General features: G+C 38.1%; 1 protein-coding gene across 9 annotated transcripts in view; it reads right to left on the bottom strand.

Annotated features, from left to right (window-relative positions):
* Positions 1–569: 569 nt before the first annotated feature.
* chd9 (chromodomain helicase DNA binding protein 9) overlaps positions 570–26,012 on the bottom strand; it is a 109,678-nt gene continuing 84,235 nt past the window's right edge. For 6 of the 9 annotated variants that reach the window (XM_022667052.2, XM_049471400.1, XM_049471399.1 and 3 more), the window contains 22 exons: positions 23,844–24,017; positions 23,193–23,378; positions 22,484–22,594; positions 22,073–22,269; positions 20,428–20,627; positions 19,371–19,530; positions 16,540–16,629; positions 15,923–16,026; positions 15,040–15,157; positions 14,480–14,537; positions 14,348–14,396; positions 14,012–14,264; positions 12,991–13,196; positions 11,137–12,048; positions 9,442–9,602; positions 8,651–8,881; positions 8,186–8,363; positions 7,876–8,060; positions 7,148–7,366; positions 6,763–6,900; positions 6,545–6,649; positions 570–6,052 (listed from right to left, as the gene is read on the bottom strand). In XM_022667052.2, the coding sequence (XP_022522773.2) occupies positions 5,192–6,052; positions 6,545–6,649; positions 6,763–6,900; positions 7,148–7,366; positions 7,876–8,060; positions 8,186–8,363; positions 8,651–8,881; positions 9,442–9,602; positions 11,137–12,048; positions 12,991–13,196; positions 14,012–14,264; positions 14,348–14,396; positions 14,480–14,537; positions 15,040–15,157; positions 15,923–16,026; positions 16,540–16,629; positions 19,371–19,530; positions 20,428–20,627; positions 22,073–22,269; positions 22,484–22,594; positions 23,193–23,378; positions 23,844–24,017 (4,896 nt within the window). In that variant the 3' untranslated portion in view covers positions 570–5,191. The remainder of the gene's footprint in view (positions 6,053–6,544; positions 6,650–6,762; positions 6,901–7,147; positions 7,367–7,875; positions 8,061–8,185; positions 8,364–8,650; positions 8,882–9,441; positions 9,603–11,136; positions 12,049–12,990; positions 13,197–14,011; positions 14,265–14,347; positions 14,397–14,479; positions 14,538–15,039; positions 15,158–15,922; positions 16,027–16,539; positions 16,630–19,370; positions 19,531–20,427; positions 20,628–22,072; positions 22,270–22,483; positions 22,595–23,192; positions 23,379–23,843; positions 24,018–26,012) is intronic. The other 3 variants (XM_022667060.2, XM_049471402.1, XM_049471401.1) reach the window with 3 other exon arrangements.

The raw sequence follows: 26,012 nt of genomic DNA, 5'->3' as shown, positions 1-26,012 counted from the left end.
CTCTCTCTCTCTCTCTCTCTCTCTCTCTCTCTGTGTCTCTCGCACGTGAACTCCTCCGCGTTTGACTTGCAGAACTGTGTTTAGCTGTTCTTAAAAATCATTTTAATTAAATAATAGTTCTATGCTTCTATGTTACCGTGTTAATTAACATAATTCTGATCACATTTCGCTCATTAAAACAGCCCGAAAACAGCCAGTTGGAATTTTTGGGCCCGATCTAACCTCTAATGTTCTCCACAGGCGCCGCCATGTTTACGACGCGCCGACGCACGTTATGCAAATCGATGTATTTTTGTAATCGATGACGTCGATTATGTCGACGCGTCGCCCCAGCCCTATTTAGCAGATGCTTCAAACAGGCTTACAATGCTAGTGATCTGGGCATAGCATTGCCCATGCAAACAAATCACTATTTTTTACACCATTAACAAGCTCGAAGTTATGTTATATGTTTCACTACACCACTGTTTCTTTATTAACCACCATGCAAACGGACAGGAAATGATGCAGATACAGTCAGAAGTCCAGCACTTGCACTTTCAAAGTAAATCAATGTAATAGACATAATGGATAGTCAGAATACGTTTAATAAAAATAATTAAACCTCAATTTCTTCTATAGAACTTCATAGAAAGTAATTCAATAAATTAGAAATGACTTCTTAAGACAGGTATTCTCCACTACATGAAGTATTGTTTGACTACACAGACCACAACTTGCAAATATTGCAACTGTCGAGAAACAAAAGATTCAGCAAAACAAGGACCCCAAGAATGATCTGGTGGTATCGCCTATCCAGAGCATAAAAATCATTTAAAAAAAGAAAAAAAAAAAAAAATCCCACAAGGCCATTTCTGTCTACTCCTGTCATTCCAACGTCTACGCACATAGTTTAGAGAGGAAAAAAAAGAAACAAACCTTTTTTTTTTTTTTTTCTTTTTTTTTTTTTACAGTAGTGTATCCGTTTTATTCGGTTTGCATGTTGGAAGTCACGTCCCTGTGCCAAAGGCAGAAAAAATTGTGTGGTTATGGTCAGTAGTCCAGCGGCTGCAGTGTAAAGTCAACCCCTAATACACATGAAATACTACCTGAACTATTGGGTAATGAATAAACATGACTTAAAATAACAAGAATAATATATATATATATATATGAAGAATCAATCAAATTTTCAGGTCACAAACATAAAAAAAGGAAAGAAAGAAAAAAACTTCTGCCCCAATAAAAACGAGCAGGCTGCTTATTTTATAGCACGTCAACCTTTCTTGTCCAGAGTGGGCTCTTCTATTATGTAGTTTTTTATGGTTATTAATAAACAGATGATAATGATAATGCAGCTGTAGCTCACAGCACAGGCTGTAATTGGATAGCAGTCTGCAGTCTTCCAGCAAGACCAGTTTGTGGCTTAAGTCGAAGAAAAAAAAAAGGCATGTTTGTATGACGACATTCAGCAAATTAAAGCTGAAATGGGTGAATGGCTGACTAGATTAGATTGAGATTGTGAGGGAAGTGCTGAAAAAAGAAGAAGAGTGGAATAAATAAAAATAAAAACAAGTTATATAGAAGGTGGTACACAAAAGGCATGTGTTCAATCAATCAGTTATCCTGGAAAAAGAAACAAAGCCATTGTCAAGCCATAGAAAAGACCACAAATGTGTGTATGTATATGTATATATAAGTATGTGTCAATAGGTGCCCAACAGTCTAAGATACACCTGATACACAGTGAGGAGAGAGTTGCTTTATAAGAAGGAACACATATCAAATACGCTGTACAGAACAAGTGAGTGCTCAATCAAACACTCTTAGTTAAGAAAAGAAGAGAATGGATGAATGAATAAGGAAAGAAAGAAAGATATAAAGTATGGATGAATGCAAGTCAAACTAAGACATAACTAAACTAAACCTAAGTCATTAGGTATTCATGGAAAAGTGTAGTTTTTGTTTTCTCTTCACTTCTATGAAGAGAGCAGATCCAGAGGTACAGCATAAGAGCACTTCTAAACACAGCATTTTAAGAACTATCAGCACTTGTGGAGACACTGGAAAGACTCTAATTATGGTCATATGGAGAAAAAAAAGCCATCCCTGGGCTCACTGTACTGTCCTAATGTATAACCTGATAACTGTTCTGAGACTATTTCCAAAACAGTGTGAGAAAAAAGGAAGCTTTGAGAAAACACTCATCAGATCTGATACGCTCTCTTCATTACCACTTTATACAAAAAAAACACTTACAAATTGAGTTTCTTTGATTTTACCCAATTGAAAACCTCTGGAATATAATCAAGAGGAAGATGAATGATTACAGCCATCGAAACAAGCTGAACTGCTTGAATTTTTGCACCAGGAGTAAAGGCATAAAGTTATCCAAAATCAGTGTAAACGACTGGTGGAGGAGAATATGCCAAGATGCATGAAAACTGTGATTAAAAACCAAGGTTATTCCACCAAATATTGATTATATATATATATATATATATATATATATATATATATATATATATATATATATATATATATATATATATATATATATATATATATTGATATTGAACATAATCCTATAAATAACAAAATCAGAGAAACTGAAGTGGTCTCTAAATTTTTTCTAGAGCTGTATTTATATAAACAGTATTTATTGTCATGAATAATAATACTGCACACCTGACAAGTAGTTGGCACATTTGATGCAATACTGAAGGGGGTCATTATGCCATTTTTAAAAGAAAGTTTCCTGATTCTGTTCTGAAAGTAAACCTGTATTGTGTAGTATGTGAGTAGTTTCCACATACTGACACACTTCTGGTGTGTTGAGCTAGAGATATACCGTACTACGTGTGTGTGTGTATATATATAAATACACACTTAAATACTCGTTCATATACTACATCCATCCTCTGTTTGTATACATGTACGTTGGTTGTATATGTCCTTAAAAGGTAAAGCTACACTCATATGTAATGTGCAGTACATGGGCAGATACAATAGGGGGCAGCGCAGGCAGGTAGTTAAGTACACTGTATTGCCAAAAGTATTCGCTTACCTATCCAAATCATTGAACTTGGTTGTTTCAATCACTTCCATGTTCACAGGTGTATCAACCAAACTAAGCACCTGGGCATGCAGACTGCTTTTATAAACACTAGTGAAAGAATGGGTCTCTCTGAGGAACTCAGTGATAGGATGCAACACCTGTTCAGTCGAGAAAGTTTCTCACTACTAAATATTCCACAGCCAACTGTCAGTGATATTATAACACAGTGGAAGTGACTGTGCACTATGCTCCTCAGCATCAGCTAACCCCACTCTGATTTGGACCAGATAAACTGACTACAGGTGTAAAAACACCCCAAGACTAGCATTTTAAATGGAGGTTTTTCATTATGAGAAAATGACAGGTCTACCACTAGGCCTAATTCCTCTTCGGGAAAGCAACCCTCAGTGTTTTTCCAACACCCGATGCAATTGTACTTGAAAATGTGTTTCAAACACTAAAGCACAGTTTTCTGGGAGGAGATTAAGCCTTGTCCAGTTTGGTGCAATTCTGGACTAGATGTAATCTGGAAAACTGACCAAAACTAGGACCAGACAAGAGATGTCAAATCTTTGAGCAGAGATGTACTCTGTTCTAATACTCCAATTATTTCAATACTATATTGGATGTTCAACAAAGACATTAGTACTTGAAGAAGACTTTTAGGATGAATGGATGCCTCATCCAAACATTATAAACACGACCATGCACACACACACACACACAGCTGTGGACGTACATACTAGAGGAAGCTGTCCGATTCCAAACAGGAAGTGAGACTTATTGTTTGCCCTAAAACAACACAGCACAAAAACTGCAGGCCCTAGACACCCAGCCCTGAAAGCACAGCTAAGCCATAATCTTGAGGAATAGCATTTAGCATATGTGCTAAATTTAGCATGTCTCTAGTCGACATCTAAATGTTTCAGAATTGGGTATGGTTTCCAACAACCCACGTCCTTTCACACCACTGTTACACATGTATATATCTGTAAAATATGTTAAATATTACTGTAACATATAGATTTACCATTGCTATGATCCTTCTGCATTAGGAAACATTATTATTATTATTATTTGACTGACCGCTAGAAAGTAAAAATCCTTCCCCGGCTTTTGTTACAGCGGCCTGGAGGGCTCTGATAATAGTTAAGCCTCAGCAAAGCCACCCATGCAGTTAAAACATCCATCCTGGAATAGACTTTTTCTTTCAATACCTGTATTACACCTACAGCTACTGACTGAGCAAGATAAAAATAAAAATAATAAAAATAAAAGACACATTTACTTGTGTTTCTCTATGCTGGAAGAATCATCAGAAGGCATGAAAGTGTAGTTGAGTCACAAACTGATATGGATGCCAAAAAGGCCTGAAATACAACAATGTACTAAAGATAAAATAAAATAAAATAAAACAAAACATGGATAGAAAGTAGTAAAACGAAAATTCTAATACGAAAAGTTTCAGCTAAAGAAAAACAGACAATGAATGTGAGGAAGAGTGTAGAGTGAAGGGTGGAGACAGCGGTATCTACAGCTTCAGTGACATTCGTTAGCTGCCTGTGTTATTGCTGAAGTATCTAAGTTACTGACTGTATTGTCTGTGAAGCCCAGATGTCTATGATCCTGCAAAATTATTTACAAAAGAAACCAAAAGAAACCAAAATAGTCAAGTTCTGTTTCTCCCACGCAAAATATATTAATTATACAGCTCTGCATGAGCAATAACGTATGTCCTCATTTTTAATAAAATTAAATCCCAACATAATTAATACAGTAATGCCAATTTTTGATTTCTCCTCTGTTGCAATTGTACATCATTGTGCAATACAAGTTCACAAAGTTCATAAACCTACTAGTTCTTTTTTTTTCTTTTTTTTTCTGACATGCAAAATGTCTTTTCAAAACAGCGCCGTACCTTAACAAACACTGAAATCATATTTCAGCATCTGTTGACTCATGTCTCTCTTTTCCATTTTTTTTAAATCTTTGTTACACAACACTTTAGTTCTTATATTTACATGAAAAAAAAAAACAAAAAAAAAAACAAATCAAAACCATGATGTAAGTAAGTGCTCTTATATGTGTTTGTTTGTATACATTTCTAAGAGATGTATATAAATATATAATATGTATTTATATATGTATAAAGGCTCAGTCTTCATCACTGGAATCGGAATCCTCCGATGATGATGATGAGCTTTCAGACTCCGAGGAAGATGACTCCTCCGCCTTCCCGGAGCCCTCTGGACCACTGTTGTCCCTCTGTTCCTCAGGCTCCTCCCCTTCATCCCTGCCCTTCTCCTCCGATTGGTTGGGCTGTTGCTGCGTAGCCTCAGAGGGGGCGGGCTGAGGCGGTGGGGTGGGCTGAGTGTTAGTAGCTTGCGGCTGATTGGCCACAGGTAAATTAAGGCCTGGGTTGAGAAGCATCCCTGGGTAAAGCATGCTGGAGAGCAGTAGAGGGTTGAGGGCCAGTGGATGGCCTGAGGCAGAAGCACTTAGCTGGGTAGAGTTGGTGGCTGCGGAGCTGCTTGGTGTGGAGCTTTGGCTCTCTGTCCTCTCCACTTTGACGTCCGCGCTCGAGGTCTGAGCTGTTGATTCTCCGCTACTCTTATTCCCCGTCTCCTCGCTACCTGTTGCCATGGCGCCCGCAGCATCCTGTTTTCCCAATAGACTGCTCATCCCAAGCAAGTTGGGCAGTCCAGCCATGCCAGAGAGCATCACAGGTAACATGGCAGCCATGTTGGCGGCGTCAGGCTGCAGGCCAATGAGTCCAGCTGTGAGTTGGAGAGACTGGATGCTCTGGAGGGCCTGCAGGCTGGTTAGATCCAGGCCACCAAGGAGGCCGTTGGCCAGGAGAGGGTTGAGTCCCAGAGCAGCAGTGTTGGCCCCAGCACTAGCTGTGGCTGCTGCTTTGGTCAGAGCATTCTTGGGCCGGCGCCCTCGTCTACTCACCTCCTCGGGGACGATTGGACCAGTGAGGATGCGGTCAAACATGCTCTCTGGGAGGTAGCCCTGCAAAACATCAAAGGGACTGTTTGGATGCATAGAAATGTATAATTTTAAAAACTATATCCACCTCATAAGGAGCACCCGGACATAGAGTAGTACGAACATTTGTCTGAGCAAAGTGATGCGTCTTCAAGAATTCAGCATTTTCAGCGGCTTGGACTATTGTACATAGACTAAACCTTATATCATAATCCAAGATCATAAAAACGGCCTTTAATGGTGTGCAATATTTCAAATTCTCGTGTAGTCTTGTAATTATATATATATATACACACATACATACACACACACATTTTGTTGACACTTCACAATGTGAAGAAATATCAAGTGCAAATGAAAGACACAACACAGATCACAATAAGACTATAATATGTTTTAACCCCAAAAAATATGCAGTGTTGTTGACTTCATGTATACAAGTAATGTGAGGTTGTGCATTGTTTCGTTCTCTATATCATCATAAAGGAGGCAAACAAAAAAACATTAAATTCTTACAGATTGTTTGACAACGTCGGCCCACTCTGGTGGAACACCATACTCTGGGTTCTCCTGAAGGAACCGGCACAAATCCTTCAGAGGTGGAGCAAATGCACCACCGATCTGTGGGTAGAAAACATCAACATTAAACACATTGGTATGGAAACTGATCAGAGACAAAAGTCTATATTTTCACAAGACATAATGTTTGTAGATCACACAACTGTGACTCTAACCTTGCGGGCATTTCTCCTGTTGATGATCTGGACTCTCTCTTCTCCCGTAAGGCTGTTCACATCAATCTTATTGGGATTTCTGCAGCGATGTCTTTTCTGCTTTGGCCGTCCATCTTGAAACTGCATCTTATTCACACCCTGTTGACACATACACACCAATTAGGAATTAGTTTGTGATAAATTCACAGAGTAATAAAGATGTTTATCTTTCTGTAGCTAAAACTGTTGAGAAAGCAGCATCTAAACTATTTAATGGAATCAAGAGGATACACTGTTTCATAGCATTGAGATACTTAAGATACAGGTGTATTAGTAAAGTTACTCAGTGATTGCTGTGCATTCTTCTGAAGTTTTAATAACTGTTGTTAGCATTGTGTAACCTTACAGGAATGAAAGATCCAACATCTGCCACAAAGCCGGGATGCTCCTTTAGCCACTGATCTAGATCCTTCCGTTTTGGAGCGTCCTCTCCAGCAAGCCGCGTCCCATCTTTGAGGTTGATCACAGGGACTCGGCTCTCAGTGTCTATAGGCCCAACAACCTGAGGCATGCTCTGCCCAGGTGCCATACCCGGTGGGACACTCCCACTCCAACCTGGGGGAACCTGCAGATGATGCGGAGGAGATGACAAATATTTGAGCATGTTTACTAAATGTTAATAAAAAGAGAAGACCTGTCACAGTAACCATTTTTGTTTGGACAATATTTTGTATAAATTAGATTATGGTCAATTTAAGGCTACTTTGTGCCACTGACAACTTTAATTTATTAATATTTATAAGACAAATCAGACATCAAAATTGAAATCCTATATAAATAAAGCAAACAATTAAATGTGACAGGAATTTTGCCCTAAAATTATGCTCAAAAAAGGCCTAACAGCCACATAATCCATTCATAAAACTAACAAAAGCAAGAACAATTAAATAAGACTTTTACATATAAATATATAACACATTTTAACATGAATATTTATGTATGTGTCATTTAGCTTTATGAGTGGACTCAAAAAGTAAAGAGTTACTGCAGATTTATAAATTCTATATATAAAGTAGGTTTAGTAACCGATGCATCAATTCACAAAATCCAGAGCTTCATTATAAACCTCCATACCTGATCAGGCATAACAGGAGGTCTGTTCTTGTTCATGAAGAGTAGATCCATCCCTTCCACATTCTTCCTTCTTCCTCTTCTCCTCTTCACTACCGGCTGACCGTCAACCACTCCGTTTAGATGCATCTGACCGGCAACTCCAGCCATGCCAGCCATGCCGCTCACACCAGGCACCCCGGCCATGCCTAGTGATGTGGGAATGGAGAAAAATAATAAATAACAGATTTTTCAATTACAGTATATAATTATTATTTGTACATATTACACAATATGGTTTTGACTACACTACATGCTGGTTGTGTTGCATTACCCTGTGGATAGCTGTTAAGTGATTTGGTGTAGTCGATCAGGCCGCTATCAGAGGCGCTCTGTAACTCCTGTAGCCTGGCCAGATACTGCTGCTGAGCAAGAGGTCCCTCCTCTCCGTCCAGAGGACGCTTTAATGACATTCCCTGCTTCTGGAAGGTCAGCTTCAGACTGCCCTCCTGCTAAAGGGGTCAAAAGCAAACAATAGGTTTTAAATCTGTTCATGATCATTTCTTTATCAGCAGCACAAAATAAAATGAACAAAATGAAAACATTAAATTAAAATAGAATTAAAATAATGTAATTGTTAAATTATATTAAACATAACCAAGAGGGGTAAACTGAAAGTAACAAAAGCAGGAGCAAACAAACAAAAGCAGCAAATAAAAGCAAACAGAACAAAAGGCGCCAAACGCCGCAATATCCATTGCAGGCCAGCATTTGTGGGGGAGAACTTAAAATAACATACGTCATTGATTTTGACTGAGAACTCCTTTTCTCTGTCTGCATCATGCTTCTTCACCTTTGAGCCCTGAGGGGAGGCTGCAGGGTCTTCTGCGAGGTTGGCTGCGTTGTCCAGGAGTTTAGTGGTATAAAAAGAGGCCACCGCAGTTCCATCATACACACGCCGAGTCCCAGGCCATTTGCCCTTCAACACAGCCTGACAAATACTGTCCAATCGATTGATCATGACACGGTCCTGCAGAAATTAGCACAGCAGCAGTATGGTGGTGACTTTACTGAATAACACTTAATTAATGTAAAGCAATGGATAATTACCGTATTTTACAGACTATAAGGCACACCGTATTATTAAGGCACACTATCACTGAACGTCTTTTTTCTGGTCTTCTGGTATTTTCTTTTTTATACACGAGGATAGCAGCGCTTAGCGCTAGTAAATGCCGCCCAACAGCGCTACACTGAGGAACCCTGAGTGTTCCGGTAACACACTGGGCACTATCACATTACTTGTTTTAATACTGTAAACATGCAGGCTACAGTCCAAAAGCGGCTAATGCTAATACTGCTCCAGCCTCAATGCTGGAGATACTTCACTGAAACTTCTTTATAACTCTGTACTCCAGCAGAGTGGCTTACTGCTCCTTACAACAAGACTGGTAGAACTCATACATAAGGTGCACCTGATTATAAGGTGCACTGTTGATTTTTGGAAAATTAAAGAACTTTAAATGCGCCTTATAGTGTAAAAAGTACGGTAGACTTGAAAACAGGACAAATGTACGAATCACAGTTTACCTTCGGCCAATAGGAAGCAGCAAGCATGTAACCTCCCTGGAAGGGGTGGGAGGGGTTAGTGATGCCGTTGGTCACGTGACTGTCCTGCAGATCCTCGTGAGTAGTGCTATGAGATGCTATGCTGTCCTCGTCAAAGCCTTTTACGCCAGGCACAGCTGATGCTACACATATACAAATTCATATATTGTTACGTCAGTATACACATTCTGTGAAAGCATGTAGACAAATGACATCACATCACATATTAATAGTTTATTCCTAAATCAAGAGTATTTGAGTAACTGTCTCTGAGTAACTGTCAGGATGTTATGTGATCTCACCTCACCAAATAGAGAACAATCATTCTAGAGAACACAGTTCCACTGCTCAATGTTATGATGCCTATATTTTCCTTTATTCCACACCTTGAATTAGTTAGGGTGCCAGTAGGTTCATGTTTATCTGGCAAGCTTCTCTACTGGTGCAAGATATGCTGTGTGCATATATGGTCCTGCGATGCAAGCAACTTACAGAAACTAAAGGACAACACAGTGGCTTTAGTGGTTAGCATGTTTGCCTCCCAGCGCTGGGGACTTGGGTTCAAGTCCATATCTGGGTGGATTTTCCTCCAGGGACACTGATTTCCCCCTATGGTGTACAATGTGAATGTTAAGCATCCTTGAATGTCTAAAAAAGCTCTGAATAAGTGCAACTTTATTCATTCATTCATTTATTCATTAGAATGGATGTCCACAAACATTTGGAGATAGTGTAAAAACTGAGCTAAGCGTAATGGAAAAATCGCTCACAAATGTGCTGACCGTACTCATGCTATACCAGCAGCAATCTACTAAAAGCATTTTTTCTTTTAAATCAATGGCTTGGTGACCTTGATCTGCCTGTCAAATGTGGCTTGGTTGTGCTAAATTCAGCCAAGAGACCATCAGCCCATCATCATATCTTACATAACAAAAAATAATAAAATATTTAAGGAGTTAAAGAAGTTTTTAGTTCATGTGAAATGCATTTTAGGCCCCTTTAGGACCTGCCATTAACATGCATCCTAGATGATCTGATCACAAATTATTGGCAAAATGCATTAGGAATGTTTTCTGAAACTCCTTGCAATCAGATTTCGTGCAATATTAACGCTGGAGAAGAGAGCAGTTCTGGTTAGAGTTTTCCGGTCTTCTTTGGACTGGCGAAGCCTCTGTACTTTTGTTATGTGTTATGTATGTCTTCTGTGATCAAAGATTGTAATATCTTTACTCCTACCCTCTGGAGATTGTTGGTGGGGCCACTAACAGTTGTTTTAGGTCTTGTATGTTTTTTTTATTACAGCAGTACAAGGTTTCCGTCATCAACTGCTGTTTTCTTTTGTATACCGGTTTGACATCAATTACTTATTACACCAGTGACGACTTTCTTCTGAGACCACTTGGGATCAGATCTCTCATATTAGAAATGCTGGACCTAAAATTAATTTCTAATACACAATATTTCAGATATACACCAACTGTTCACTGTTCCACTTCCTATTTGTCTTAACCATGCAGAACAACAAGTCCAGCATATTTATCATATATTTATATTTTAGGCCTGTATGATTCACATCCTCAAGCATCTTGACCAGAGGTTAAAACCACTCCAATGTTCCAATTACTGACTTTTTTGCAATCATAAGACAATGTTTTTTTATTCTGCATTTTCACTCACGATTTTTTGGAGCTTCTTCACTGTCGCTCTCCCCAGAAGATGACGACGATGACGATGAAGATGACGACCCAGAAGAGCAAGAAGAAGATGAGGATGAGGAACTGGATCCTGAGTGTGATGAAGATGATGAAGATCCTGAGGATCTTGATGAAGAACTTGATGAGGAGCTTGATGAGGATCCATCAGAGTCAGACTCTGAACCGGACCTCCTTCTAGCCTCTTTGCGGCTCCTCTTACTCAACTTCTTCTGCTTACGAGCGGCAGAGTTTGGCGTGAGGGGTTTTGTTCTGGCTGCCACCATTCTCTCACTTTCTCCAGCGTTCCCTGCTATCTCTTCTTTCACCAGTACTTCCCCAGTGGGTGTAGGAGGCCTAACAGAAGGACTCCACATCTTCATTACTGTTTCCTGAGGCCTGTTTGCCTCGTCTCCCTCTAGAAGCGGCTCCTCCTTAGGCATGACCACCTCCTCTCTGTGGCCAGAATTAGCCATTAGCGGTGATGCTGGAGCTCCAGGAGCCTGAATCTGCTGGTTCTGCAGCAAGGGGGTTGGAGTGCGGGTCTGCCCCAGCAACAGTGCCTGGTTTTGGGGTTGGGCTGGTGCTGGAACCCCCTTGTTTTGGCTGTAGTTCCTCTGAGCCGTCATGAAGCAGAGCTCTGGGTCACGCAGTATGTGGTAGTCTGTCCGGCTGACTCCATGCTTGGCCGCCCCAATCAACAGGTCTCGGTCGTGAGTTCCAGGCTCCCACCACACAGGCAGGTCTGGTCCTGTCTGGCACAGTGAGAGGCGCTCGTAAAGCTGGGGGTGCCGCAGCACCTGCTCCCGCACCTGTCGGAGCAACTCTATGCGGTACAACGTACGGGACGCACGCTCTTCTGTGATTGGCTGGATGGAGAGAGAGGGATCCACTATATCTGAAGAGAAGATAAAAAGGGGAAAAAATAAAGGATTGGTCATTTCTTATACAAAGCTAAATAAATATTAAAAACTAGCCAAAAATTTGGACACACCTTTTCTTGTTTTCTTTTATTTTTGTTTCTTTGATTACTATTAATCTACAATTTAAAAAATAAGTTAAAGTGTGTTTGTTGAAAACAAACAAAAAATAGACATGCATGTAATTATATAGTAAAAAATATAAAAAAGTATTTGTCCTCTACAATCCCCTGACCTAAACCTGATCAACTGAGATCTGCGATGGTGATGTGGGATGAGCTGAAGCTTTACAGCATGAGAAAATAGCAGCAGATATGGTTCAGCACCACCAGGAACTCCTTCAAGATGCTGAGAAAACAATTCCAGATGACTCTCCCTCATGAAGACACTGAGATAAAAATACCAAGAGTGTGCAGATCTGTCCTCAAAGATAAATATGGTGTTTAAAAGAATCTAAATAACACATTTTCTGGTTTGTTTCACACTGTGTTTACTAAATAATTCCGCATGTGTTCCTGTATAGCTTTAATATCGTCTTCAATATTACATTTATAATGTAAAATAAATAAATAAAGAAAAAACGTTAACTGAAAATAGGTGTCCAAACTTTTGGCTGGTAATAAGCTCATTAACAAAGAACAAATGGATTTGGACTAAATGTCTACAGCTATAGCTAAAAAAAAAAAAAAAAACTAATTGATTTCTTATTTGTTTTGCTCCTAGGGAGTCTCCTGCAGAGTTTTATTACCACTCGAATCACATTTAACTGATTCACATGGAGAGGCTACTGAAGGCTTGATGAACAGTACTCCCTTAAGCAGGAGCTTCTCTATCATTTATTTATTTAATACCGGCAGTACCACACCACAGATGACTCTCTGTCTCTCTCTGTGTGTCTTACGAGAGAAAAAAAAACTCACCGCCCTCCCTCGCTGGCAGACGACAGACTCTCCTGCACATGGCATTGAAAGAACACAGGTATTTCTGGAGACTCTCGTCTGTTTTCTTGTGCAGACGTGCCATGGCTCTGAATTTGGTCCAGTCAAAGCGGCCCAGGTCTGGGTCAAACACCACTCCAAATGTAGAGACCACACGGTAGAAGTCTGCCTCCTCTCTCCTAGTCCACCTACATGAAAAGATGAAGAGAAAAAAAAGATACAAAACGTTTAGAATAATAAAAGAACAAAATTAGACCCGTCATGACAATGACTTTTTTTAACTGATATTTTATACGATATATGGACATGACCTAAATAATTTCTGCTAACCTTGAAATAGCTTATCCATTAAGATAGATGAGCTGGAATGTCGACTTTGTTTAGGACAATGTAGGGGTGGGCGAAATTTTATCACAAAATTTTAGGATATTTTTATGATAATATTCTTGATTTTTTATTTTATTATTAATTACACAAATATCATTTTCTACAATAAAATAAATATTATAGTTTGAGTTTCATACATTCAGTAGAAACAAAACAGTAGAAAAGCATATTTAATGCATGTAACCTGTAATAGCTAAAAGAAATAGACCTTTAAGAATAATGCAACATCACTATATATATATATATATATATATATTTTTTTTTTTTATGATTTTACAATTTTTGCCGATATTATTGCCTATGATAGGATATGACATCCCTAGAAGAGCGTTTTATTTATTTAGAGTATTTAAAGCAATGCCTGAGTAGTCTCAAAAATTCTTTAAAAGTTTCTTAAGTAAGTGTAACTGCATTACTATTCTATTTTATCATTATTCTATAAGTTGCATTAACCTCAAGTCTTAAAATGACATTTTTCAGCACAGTTATTTCTGGGAAGGTAATTTACAGTTACATGTCTAAACAAAATCTCAGTTAAATCTGGCAGCAGAATGATAGCATTTGTACCAACAACCTAATTATTTGGAAGCATTTGGGAGCGTCAGTCATCCCTTACCTTTGTTGTCTCTCAATCTTGGCGACCATTTTGGGGTTGAGCGTTTCTGTGATGGTGGGAGGCAGAGGGCAGAGGGAAGGAGCCATGATCTGCTGGGTTTTGTGGATCTGCAAGATCTGTCTGCTCTTGGTGAAGCGCTGAGACGCAGTGATGAGGCGCCGCAGTCGAGCAGTTAACGCAGACTGAGACGGCCAGTACGCTCCCATCCCGGCTCCGAGAGTACCGCCCCCGCCATCCAACACAGAACCACCTTCTACACACACATACAAAAACACAGTAAGTAACAAGACAAGCAGATATTTATAGAGCTGCTCTGCAGAAAGGAATCGGTCATACCTCCTCCTGTATCTGCTATGACCAAATCACCTGGAGAGGAAGCATCATCCTAAAAAAACGTACATTAAATAGTTAAGATCATTAATATTCCCAAATTTTCATTAAGTATATTCAAGTCGACAGTTATCTTACCTCCATATCGTCTTTTATCATAGCTGGAGCAGGTTTGTACTCAGGATCATCAACATCCCTGCAATTACAGACATAAAAAAACTGTCAGTTTCAGAGAGCACTGCACTCTGAATACAAAAAGCATTAGCAACGAGTAGCTGTGTTTAGTGCTAGTAAATGACGCCTGACAGCGCTACACTGAGGAACCCTGAGTGTTCCTGTAAGCCAGGGTGATATCAAGCAGTTCGTCCAACATAGTTTGTTTTACCACGGTAATCATGCAGGCTACAGTCCAATATACTCGCCTCTGAGCGGCAAAAATCCTAGCACAAAGTGCGGTTAGTGGTTCATGCTACTACTGCTCCAGCTTTAGTGCTGGAGAAACTTCAGTGAAATCCCTTTATAATGCTGTAATTTAGTGGAGTGGCTTTACTGCTCCTTAATACCTGACTGGTAGAATTCATACATAAGGTGCACCAGATTAAAAGGCGCACTGACGATTTTGGGAAAAATTAAAGGAATTTAAGTGCACCTTTTAGTTCGAAAAATTAGGTAAATGCATTAGCATATTCTCATCTCACCCATCCATAAAATCATTCCCTCTCTGTTCAGCAGCGATAGCCTTCTCGTCTGGCCGGCCGACCCGGTCTAGGAAACACAGAGTAGGATCTGCGCGAATAGTGTTGTACTTCTCATAACCTGCAAATTACAAAAAGACACACAAACACACAGCCTGATTAGTTTAGCTGAACAATGTGTGCTGTAAGAAACTAGGAGAACGTAGTGTTGTCCATAAAATATCCAGAAATTTACACTATATGTCCAGATGTATGTTTGTAGATGCCCCTGCTAACAGTGGACAGTAGAGACAGTTACTCCAATAAACTCTTTAATACCCAAAACAAAAAAAACAAAACAAACAAAAAAAAAAAAACAGTGAATGAACAGGTGTCCCAATAACACTGATCTTAATGTTTTACTGCTAGAAGAAAAACTTTTTTTCCCCTCAAAACAGTAGCTGCACAAGGATAAAAAATGTAAACTAATATAAAAAATAAAATAATAAAGGAACATCATCACATTTAATGACAGCTGGGATTAACACAAAATAACATCCTTTGAAATCAACAAATGTTACGCATTCATGCTTCCTATTCATTTCAATAAGAAGAACAGCCCCCTATACATGATGTTGAAAGTTTAGCAGATTTCATCTTTATAGAAAGTAGTTGGTCCATTGCACTGGCCAATCTAGTCAACCTGGAAGAATTAAGTTGGTATGTAATACGAGCTTCACACACAGAACAAACAGCTTACAAACAAGGTTCTAGATTTACAGAGTTAGACTTAATGTTATTATGTGTTCTACACTTTAATTTGAATTCAGAAACATCTATCTATTCTACTCTACATCTGATGAGCTAATCAGCTGCAGGACTGTTTTTATGTTTATGTTCTACTCACCATGCTTAAAGATTCCAATCAACAGACATTTGTCGGCAACAGCATCCCACCACAAAGCAGGCAGCTCAGAATGATCCGGATCAGGAATAGAAATATCTATCTCACTGAAAGAGACAACAGGCTGTTAGAGCAAGTGTATAAAAAAAAAAAAAACAGCACTGACCAAAAAATCATACAGTCCTTCACAAGAATTAGTGTGAGAAATCAGTCTGTGAACTGCAGTTGTGGTTGTGGACAGCAGATGGTGCTGTTACACAGCCCTACATCAATACTGTTATCAATACTGATATGGTTTATTATTCTTTATATATGCACACATTTCTATCTCTAATGAACAGTGTGGAATTATTTTCTCTTGTATATACGGCAAAAAAAGTATTTAAAAGATGGCAACTGTTTAAATAATGAAATCGGAACTAACATTACTGAACATACAAAGTGTTTTAATAAATGTGCTGCATTTAAAAGCAATTTCTATATATATTTATAATAAATGGAGCAAAAATCCTTATGAATGTAATTATAAACTATAAAACATATAAAAACAGCAAAACAAAAAGCTTTAGATGCTTTATGGTGGCACACAGAAGGAGGTGAAAGGTCAAGGTTAGGCTCACCTAGCTTCAGCTCCGTCCAGCACTCTCTGATTCTGTGCACCAATGACCTCCTGTTTCAGATAGTACAGCATTCTCACTCTCAACAACACCCTACACAGAGAAGAGAACCAGGGGGGCACGAGGGGGTGAGTGCGGGGTGGAAGCGGGGGAAAAAAAGAGAGAGAGAGAGAGAGAGAGAGAGACAGATGAATATCACATAATAAGCATAAACAAATACATAGATGGATGTTTACACATTTATATGCACATATGCACAATTCCAATTAATGACACACACACACACACATATATATACTGAATATGCACACAATTAATATGCCACATATAGACCACCAGCAGACTTCCAAATACACAAACACACAGGCACAGGCAAGCAAAAACGGATGCGCCCGCGCGCACACAAACTGGTTGCCTGCCATGGTGGCATTCCAGCCCAGACGGAAAAGCGCAGACGTAGGCAAAGCTGGCGAATGTGTCCCTGCGCATCTAATGTGTGTAGATGGGTGTATGAGCTATGAGCGTGTGTGTGTTTGTGTGTGTGTGTGTGTGTGTGTGTGTGTGTGTGTGTGGTGTAGGAGAGAGCTCACTGAACAATAGGGAACTTTCTGTGGTGGCGATGTGCCCTGTGTCCTCTCTGTGACTCTCTTTCTCTCTCTCACAGCTTAAAAACTTCAGAAACAATAGATCTTTACCATATGCAGATGTTTGTAAAAGATCATTTTTTTTATCATAGGTTCCAAAATAGGGCAAAATATAGCCAAAATCTGAATCACAATGTACTTCTTATTTCTGCCAATACAATAGAATTTAAACAAACAAAGCCAAAGAAAAATGCACACAATGGATATCTGAATGTATACTAGGGGTGTGCCATATCATATCGTACACAATAATGTCACCAACATTTTTTAATATCATGAATGATATTATGCCTGGAAATACCTTTAATCTATCTGGGTACTACTTTTTTGCTGTTTTTGTCAAAGGGAAGATTCCCACTGTTCTCATTCCCACTATATATCTACTAGAGACAGATTATGTATGTGCAGTATCATTTATTTTACTTTAATTCTGGATATATGGAGATATTTGGAGTGCATTATTAGTATCTTGACATCCTGGATCATTGCCTTCCGTTACAAATCTGATTAAATTCTTGTATTTTTTTTTTTTATATCAGTTAGGGTGTGCCTTATCATATTGTATGCAATAATAAAATTAAAAAAATATATATTTTATTGCAGTAGAGTATTCTTGAATTAATTTTTTTATTTAGTGTTTTGTCTTATCGCCAAGAGTATAGTTTTCATGAAAAAAAAACCATGAAATATCTCAACAATATTTTAGGGCCATATCACCCACCCCTAATGCATACATGTCTGAAAATGAATCTTACATGCCCTATAATAAACTCAGAAAATATTCTTTTAGCATCTGTCACCATCACAATATATACTGATACTGAATTATTGTTCAGCCATTCTCCAAGGTCTCATATACTTTACTTTTATCTAGGGGTGTTAAAAATATTGATATACTGAAGTACCATGATAGTATGTTTTACAAAACTGTACTTTTGATTCTCAAAAACATATTATTGATTTAAATTAAGACACTACATATAAAGATTGGTGTCAGAAGTGGTTAATTTTGTGTTGAGTTTAAACACTGACCACTAGAGAGCAGTGTTTCATTTCACTGTTATAATGGATAGATGATGTAACTTTTACTGAGCTTTATGAACAGTGAATAGTGAAGGATAATAGGGTTTTCCTAAAATATATATTGCCTTGCTTACTGTATCACAATATATTGGAATATTTTGAATACTCATTGTCTCATGATACATATCCTCCACATTGAGCAGTACAGCCTCACTTATATCAAAAAAGCTGATAAAGAACTCTAATTCATTCTAATTGCTATAAATTGCTATCAATATTGTAAAACACTGCAAAACTTCCTCTCATTGAATGCTTTTATTTTAGATACTGTTCTAAAAAAATAGCTGTAGAAATACTCAAAATGACTGATCACATTTCCCCTCATGGTTCCAACTAGTAGCTGTGAACATTACTCTAAGCTGTTGGCTTGTTACCTGCCTGATTTTATGCACTATTGTGCTGCCACAGAACATGCTGATTAGATAATTGCACAAATGATTAGATGAACAGGTGTCCATTATGCCTTTCCACAGCTACACAGACTTTATTCTTGCACTAAATGGAGCCAATAAAGCTCAGCTATCCAGACACAATAGCAACTGGCTGACTGCATTCACATCAGCCTTCGTCTATTATTAAAGCTAATTGCAATTAAACAGCTTGATTAATGATCACGTACTTCATTGTTCCAAGTAGCAGTAATTTACTAAATTACCACCACAGCTAGTGTTCAAAAGAGCTCCCTTTTCAGTTTGGGGAAATCCTGTAAAATGATCATATATGCTATAAGGGCACCTGCTAATTCACTAATTCAAGTTTCTTTCAAAATCAAGGGTATTAAAAAGTGTTCAGGGCCAGGGAAACATTAGTACAGCCATGCCAACTGTGCCAAAAATTATAAAAATGTTGACGAGCTTAAACTAATTTAGGATCTTTATTTATTACATTTCATGTCAATATTGGGATATCCAGCAATGTTATGCACTTTGCATTTTTTGTCCACATTGTGCAAACCTACTCTAGGCCACATTGAGCATTTCGCATCATGCCAAATGGTTCATGTTCACCTGCCCCAGAGAAGTCTATTCTACTGGCAATACCGCTCTACTTAGTGCAAGTGTTCACTCGAAGACACTTCAACACACAGTAGACTAAAAGCATGCGTACTTGTTGCAGTGGTGCTTGAGGTGTTTTTTGTATCCGTCGTCAGACAGCATGTGCTCTGGGTTGTGTTTCCTGATCCACTCTGCCTTCTGGATGTCAAATGTGCTCGACTGGGTCTTCATCTTCTTCCCCTTCCTCCCTCGAGGAACTGGCGTGGAGAGCCCTGGAAGACAAACAAGGTTTTTACTACACAATACACAGCATGTTTACAGATACCTTTACAAAAAGTGCAATACATTTGTCATTAATCACAAAAAAAAATGAAACCACATTTTTTTGCCTCATTAATCACAGTAATATTGCTTTTCACCAGTGGTACATTACTGTAGAATTGTAAGCACTGATGATATGATGTGTTATATGATTTTAAAAAAGCATACTATCTACACAATATGAAACATTAACATAAGAAAAACACAATAAAATGTCATCATATTGTTTATACCTCTACCTGCATGTGTACAACCAATAAAATAACAAAAAACATGTCAGTTTAAATCAATCAATGCTTATTGAAAATGTTTAAAAGTTTATTTTAACTTAAGGCAGATTCAGGGGGTCCTGAGCTGGCCCAAATCGTTGGGAGATAACTGATCTGATCCTAGGTGATTTTGGGTCACAGTCATTTGTTGCTAGGAGTCTGAGAAAGCGCAATTGGCCTTGCTGCTGTTTCTCTGGGTGGGTAGAAAGCCCTGCCTTCTCTCCCCTTATCACTCAGCTCAATACTGGCTAGTGTGGCTGTAGTCGAGATGATGTAGCACAACTGGCAGTTAGGGCTCTCCTCCAAGCATGTTTTTATAACTGTCCACTAATGTGATATTAGTGGCAGTTAAAAAAGAAAAAAAGTAGATAGATGGCTTTGTGTGACTCAAGGGCCAACACCGTTTCTAGCACTGCTAGGCTTATGAGAAATGGAAATGACTACAATTGGGGTGTTTTTTTCTTCTGTTTTTAGTCCATATTTTATAATAATAATGAATAGGATAACCGATCCTAAACATCTGTTAGTTGGCACCCAAGTACTGACACTCATAACCTTGTCATGTTTTTGTAATCCTACCCAGATGATTCTGAAGCTCCTTGGTCCTGCCGTCCTCAGACGGGGCGATCAGGTCCCACATGAAGCTTTTGATCTTGTCATCTCCTCTGTAATGCACGAGGCAGTACGCGAGCAGTGCTCTGCAAATCCATTCCACATCCTTCTCAGTCAGCTGCTTCTTAAAACGACCATGCTGCAGGATGTCCCTCCAGCGGCCCCACCTGAAAACACACATCACAGCAGTTACCATTTTAAGACTGCACTTCTTTTACAAAAGACGTTTACTGTTTAATGGTAAGTAGGGCAAGGACTGTATCTATCTATACAGCTGCATCAGAAGTGAAACTGAATTCATTACCTATTTTAAACAGAAAAGAAACACTTCTTTTTTTCCTACCCTGATTTCTATTTTTAAAGTCTGTAACCCGTGAGGGTCCAGCTTATGAAAAAAAGACAAAATAAATTAATATGCACATTTATAATGGGCCAATCTACATTTCTATCTGTTCTGATCCAACACACAACAGCTGATGCTGATTCTGATACATAAGCCTTTTCTGTATTTAATTATTTAATAAAAAAAAAAATCAGTATAATAATTTTTAAATGACCTGCCAACACGGAAATTATTTTATGCGTATAAATCAACCCCAAAATAGATTGACAAAATTAAATATTATATAAAATTTTATTTATTTTAGTAATGTCAATCACTTTCAAATTTGTATTCTTTTTTTTTCTTTTATGCGATAGCAGCTCCCTGTATGTTTAGGAGGGAAACCGTTGTAATAGTTAAGTCTGGTTTAGGTGGCAGACTAGAGCAACTTTTTAATTAAAAAGATTGTAATATGCAGAGTTTCACCAGGAGGGATAGAGAAAGAGAGAGACAGAGCAAGTGGGTGAGAAAAAGAGAGAGAGAGAAAGGAGAGGGGGATCGAGAAAGAGAGAGGGATGGAGAGAAGGGGGGAGAGAGAAAGAGAGAGCGCAAGTGGGTGAGATAGATAGATAGATAGATAGATAGATAGATAGATAGATAGATAGATAGATAGAGCAAGTGGGTGAAAGGGGGAGAGAGAGCAAGTGGGTCAGAGAGAAATAGACAGAGAAAGAGAGAGACAGAGAGAGAGAAAGAGCAATTGGGCGAGAGGGAGAGGAATAGAGACTCTTCAGCACAGGTGATGGTGAGTCCAGAGTTTGGAGGAAAAATGTAAGGATGAAAGTAGCGGGTGGCTCTATAGGTAGTTTGCTGGATTAGTGTATTTGCTAACCAGCCAGCGCGAGCGACCACGTACACACGTAACGACAAAATGTGAGATCAGACAAGATATTCTTTAACATGAAACTGTACAAGCATACGAGGAGGTCCAAATCTGTGACTCTTGTGCAAAAAAGCAAACATGTTGGCAGGTCTGCTGTTATTGTTAGTAACATGTCATGGAGTGTTATATAAAGTGAGATACTGTTCTCTAGTCCCTTTAGTCTTTGGGTTGTCTAAGTTTTCTAAAAAGCTAGAACAAGTGCTAAACTTGCATATAACAACCATCTACACCATCAAAAAACAGCAAACAAAGTATACAACCACAGAGGCCTGTATGTCGCCATAAAATCGCAAGTTATGTATCAGTTTAAATGCTAAGTAAATATAAAGAAAAGCTACAGCACTCACCCATAAACCAAAAGGTTCTTCTCCACACGAAAGCACTCCGTTCGTCCATAACTGTTGAGGCGATCGTGTGTGCGCCGTAGTTTTGGTTTGTCGTCTCCGCTGCTTTCACCCTCTGACAGCTCAGCCAGCTCATCTTTAGTGGCGCTGAACGGGCGTGTCTGCTTCCGCACCCTTGGCGTGTCAATCACCAGGCTGTTCTATTGTTCGGAAGTGTTAAATATAGAGGAAAAAATTAAGATGAAATAAAACGACAAGACTGATTTATCATCACGTGCCACATCTTTAGAAAGGCTGTTTTAGTGGACATTGATTGCAATATCCACATAGGAGTTAAGAACCATAAATAAAGGACCATGAGAAATGTTACAAACTAAACAGTTCTGCTTTCAAAAGATCTGCTTTTTAACTCACTCTGCCATTGACTGAGTCCAGGTCAATTTCTGCCTTCTTGGCCCATTTGTCCCAGAAGTTAGGGTCATCAAGTGAGATATCTGTGCGATTCCCTGAAGCTACAAAACTGGCCTGTGGGTAGAGACAAAAATGTTATACAAACAAGGACAAAACGGTTAAAAGACAAAAATTGTTACTTTAAAAGATTTATAGGTTTAAAGATTTATAGATTGGTGTTTCCATTCATATGGGTTTGTACTAATGTACTACAATGGCAACAAAAACTACAAAGTACAGCTTTAATTACCATATGAAGCAATTTTTAAGCCATTTCTTAAGCATTGCTGTGACAATATTGACAACATTTGCAATTTGTGAATCATTAAACCCTAAAATTTTAAATTATAATCATACAAATTGTGGTGAATTCTGATATACTCAAACCAAAACAAACGAGTAAATGCTATGGGATCATTTTAAACAATTATGCAAAATCTCATTTAATTATATAATTTTTAGGGTTTTATATTAATTATAATCTGGATTTCTTTGGTGTCCACAACGATAGTTTACACTAATTAACCTTTTTTAGAATACAATACTGTGGTGATGTGAGTATCCGCCGTGTGTTGCTGGAGAGGTGAGATCCTTAATCAAAATTCTCTCGTTGACAAAGAGATTCTCTCATTAACATATTCCCAAAAATCTGTCGTCATATGTAATAACAAACCTTGGCAAAGGTGGACCCCCGTCCCTCCGACTCAATAGTGATGGTTTTGGTTCTGCGTTGGAGGATCTGGTCGATATCTTCCTCGCAGAATTTTGCACCCTCGTCCTCCTCATCCATGATGGCACCATATGCTCCGCGCCTCAACAGGTCTTCAATCTCTTTCTTAGAGAGCTGCTGCTGGATCTGCTATAGAAAAGAAAAAAAGAGATGGGAGCATGAGAGACCATGCATGCTTCTAAATGCATCTACTGAATGCAGTGTCATCTAATTTCCACCAGTTCAAATACTTTTAAACATAGTCACTGATTTTATGGGGCCCAGAGGCAAACTGGTGAAGCCCAGTATTGAAAGACACAGACCAAGAATTCGTGTTCATTTAAAGAAAGTGTACATGTAAATATATGTCTTTATTTGAACTACACACATTTGTTTGCAAATATACTATGTAAAAGTTGTATACAGACAGAACCATTTAAGGCGATGAGCAAGTTACTGCTTCTTTTACAATTGCTTTATTTATTTATTTTTTACTACTTTTGCATCAAAACCTACAGGACAAAAAAAAAAAAAAAAAAATATATATATATATATATATATATATATATATATATATATATATATATATATATATATATAGTTTTGACAACTTACCCCTCCTCCTCCGAGGCTGTTGTCCCGCCCACTCATACTCTGTAGCACAGCCTTGTCCAGTCCTAGTTTGAGGCTGGCTCTGTCGAACATCTCTCGTTCATATGAGTTACGCGTGATCAGCCGATACACCTTCACTGCCTTATTCTGACCAATCCTGTGACACCGAGCCTGGGCCTACAGAAAAAAGAAAATACAAATAAATATGGATGGACTACAGTAATGTTATTGACTTACCATACAAAATATTTTTTGATGACCTCAATACTGGCCATTCTGTACACTTTGAAATATATTTTTTAAAGGTCTGTTCTAACAATTTTAAATATTCTTAACAATGAAAAGTTTGCTGCTTTTTAAAGAGTGTGTTTAATGAAAAGATATAATAATCTTTTATTAATATCACAGTGAGGAAATCTGCAATGTTACAGCAGCACAAAGGGGACAACAGAAGTGTCAGGATATATACAGAAAATGTTTAAGTCTTAAAAAATATATAAATATAGAAAAACTAAGATTAGAGGAAACATGGTTTACTATTTTGTATGACTACTGATATTGCACATAGGTTACCAGTAAATAAATGGTGATATTGGACACAGAAATGGTGACTCTAAACAGACTAAGCCATATATGATTAATTTGGATCAAACAATTCAATCAAATCAATGCGAATCTATGTGAACAAATCAAGCAAATACACACACACACACACACACACACAGGTTCCTTGTTTAACGTTTTTGTACCCTGTCACTTGAAATTCTGTGTAGTTTGAGGCAGAACTCAAAGTTTTGCATTAGTCCACTTCTATTTGTGTAAAAAAAAAAAAAAAAAAAAAAAAAAAATCACCTAAACCCCACTTTTTACTTTACAAATATTACATATCTATTGATAACTCTCAATAGGATCTAAAAACATTGACATTGATATCTTTCAACATATTATATATTTAGTTTTTGCAAATCTCAAGTTGACTACAATACGTTTGAGATAATGTTATCATCCAGTTTTTTTTAGTTAAAAAAAAAAAAAAAAAAAAAAAAAAAAAACACCTTTCAGAGGCATTTAAAACTGAACACTGCCACACTTCTACACAATTCAGCATCCAACTGCATGCATGTATGTAAACTGATAAACTTTAGTGGCTGACTAATGCCCTGTCCCCACTGGCTGGTACATACTGTTACACTCATTCCTCGAAACCATTACCCTTCTCACGTCACACTGCTGACCCTACTCATGCCTCCTTCACTGTGATGTGTTCTCTATTTTTAATACTGATTCTGTACTAATTTATTTTAATGGTGTGACTGTCTCAGTATTAGGGCAAGTAACAAAACTATGTTGTGTTCATACAGCACCTTTTTAAACAGTGCTCCACAAAAAGCATTATCATAATAAATTGAAAAATAACTAAATATTTACTTGAAATGAAATAAATGTTAAAATAAAAGATTTATGTAACTGTATGATAATTTATGATACATTACTGACTAGTCTATGGACATGACCTCAATAATGTTTGCTCACCTTTAATATATCTGCGTGTTTGAATTAAAAAGAAACTGACCAATATTTTAACCAGTCACACAATGACCAATACCTCATTAACAGTGCCAGGCAAAACTACAACAGAAAAAAGGTGATACTTATGACTGATAGGTGCTGTTTTTTGTTGTTGTTGTTGTTTTTTTGGCTCAACTTTGACTGGAAGTATAAATTGACCAAAAAAAGAAAGAAAAAGAAAAACATCCCCCAAACTAGGGGTGGGAATCGATTACTATCTCACGATTCGATTCGATTCCGATTTTGGGGGCCACGATTCGATTCAAAATCGATTTTTGATTCAAAACGATTTGAATTATAAATATTTCTGCTTCTGGCTTATGAATCGTATTGAAAAAAAACCCTCCATAATATACACTGGTCCTGGAGCAAGTAATGTGTTACAAAAACAATAAAATGTGCAGGAATGTGGGTCCTCAGTGACAGAGGAATCACTGGGATATCACAATGACGTTAATGAACAATAAATACATAAATAAATAACACTGCTTTATTACCAGGCTACTAGCGGTGGTGTGTAGGTGACGCTGCTGGGCTGATGTGATGATAGCAGTGGAGCGCTAAAGTTCAGGAGCAGCTGCTGATTAACTAGTTAATTTAAGG

Source organism: Astyanax mexicanus, chromosome 23 (genome assembly GCF_023375975.1).
Source record: "Astyanax mexicanus isolate ESR-SI-001 chromosome 23, AstMex3_surface, whole genome shotgun sequence".
Lineage (NCBI taxonomy): Eukaryota > Metazoa > Chordata > Actinopteri > Characiformes > Acestrorhamphidae > Astyanax > Astyanax mexicanus.
This window is presented reverse-complemented; position numbering and strand designations above follow the sequence as displayed.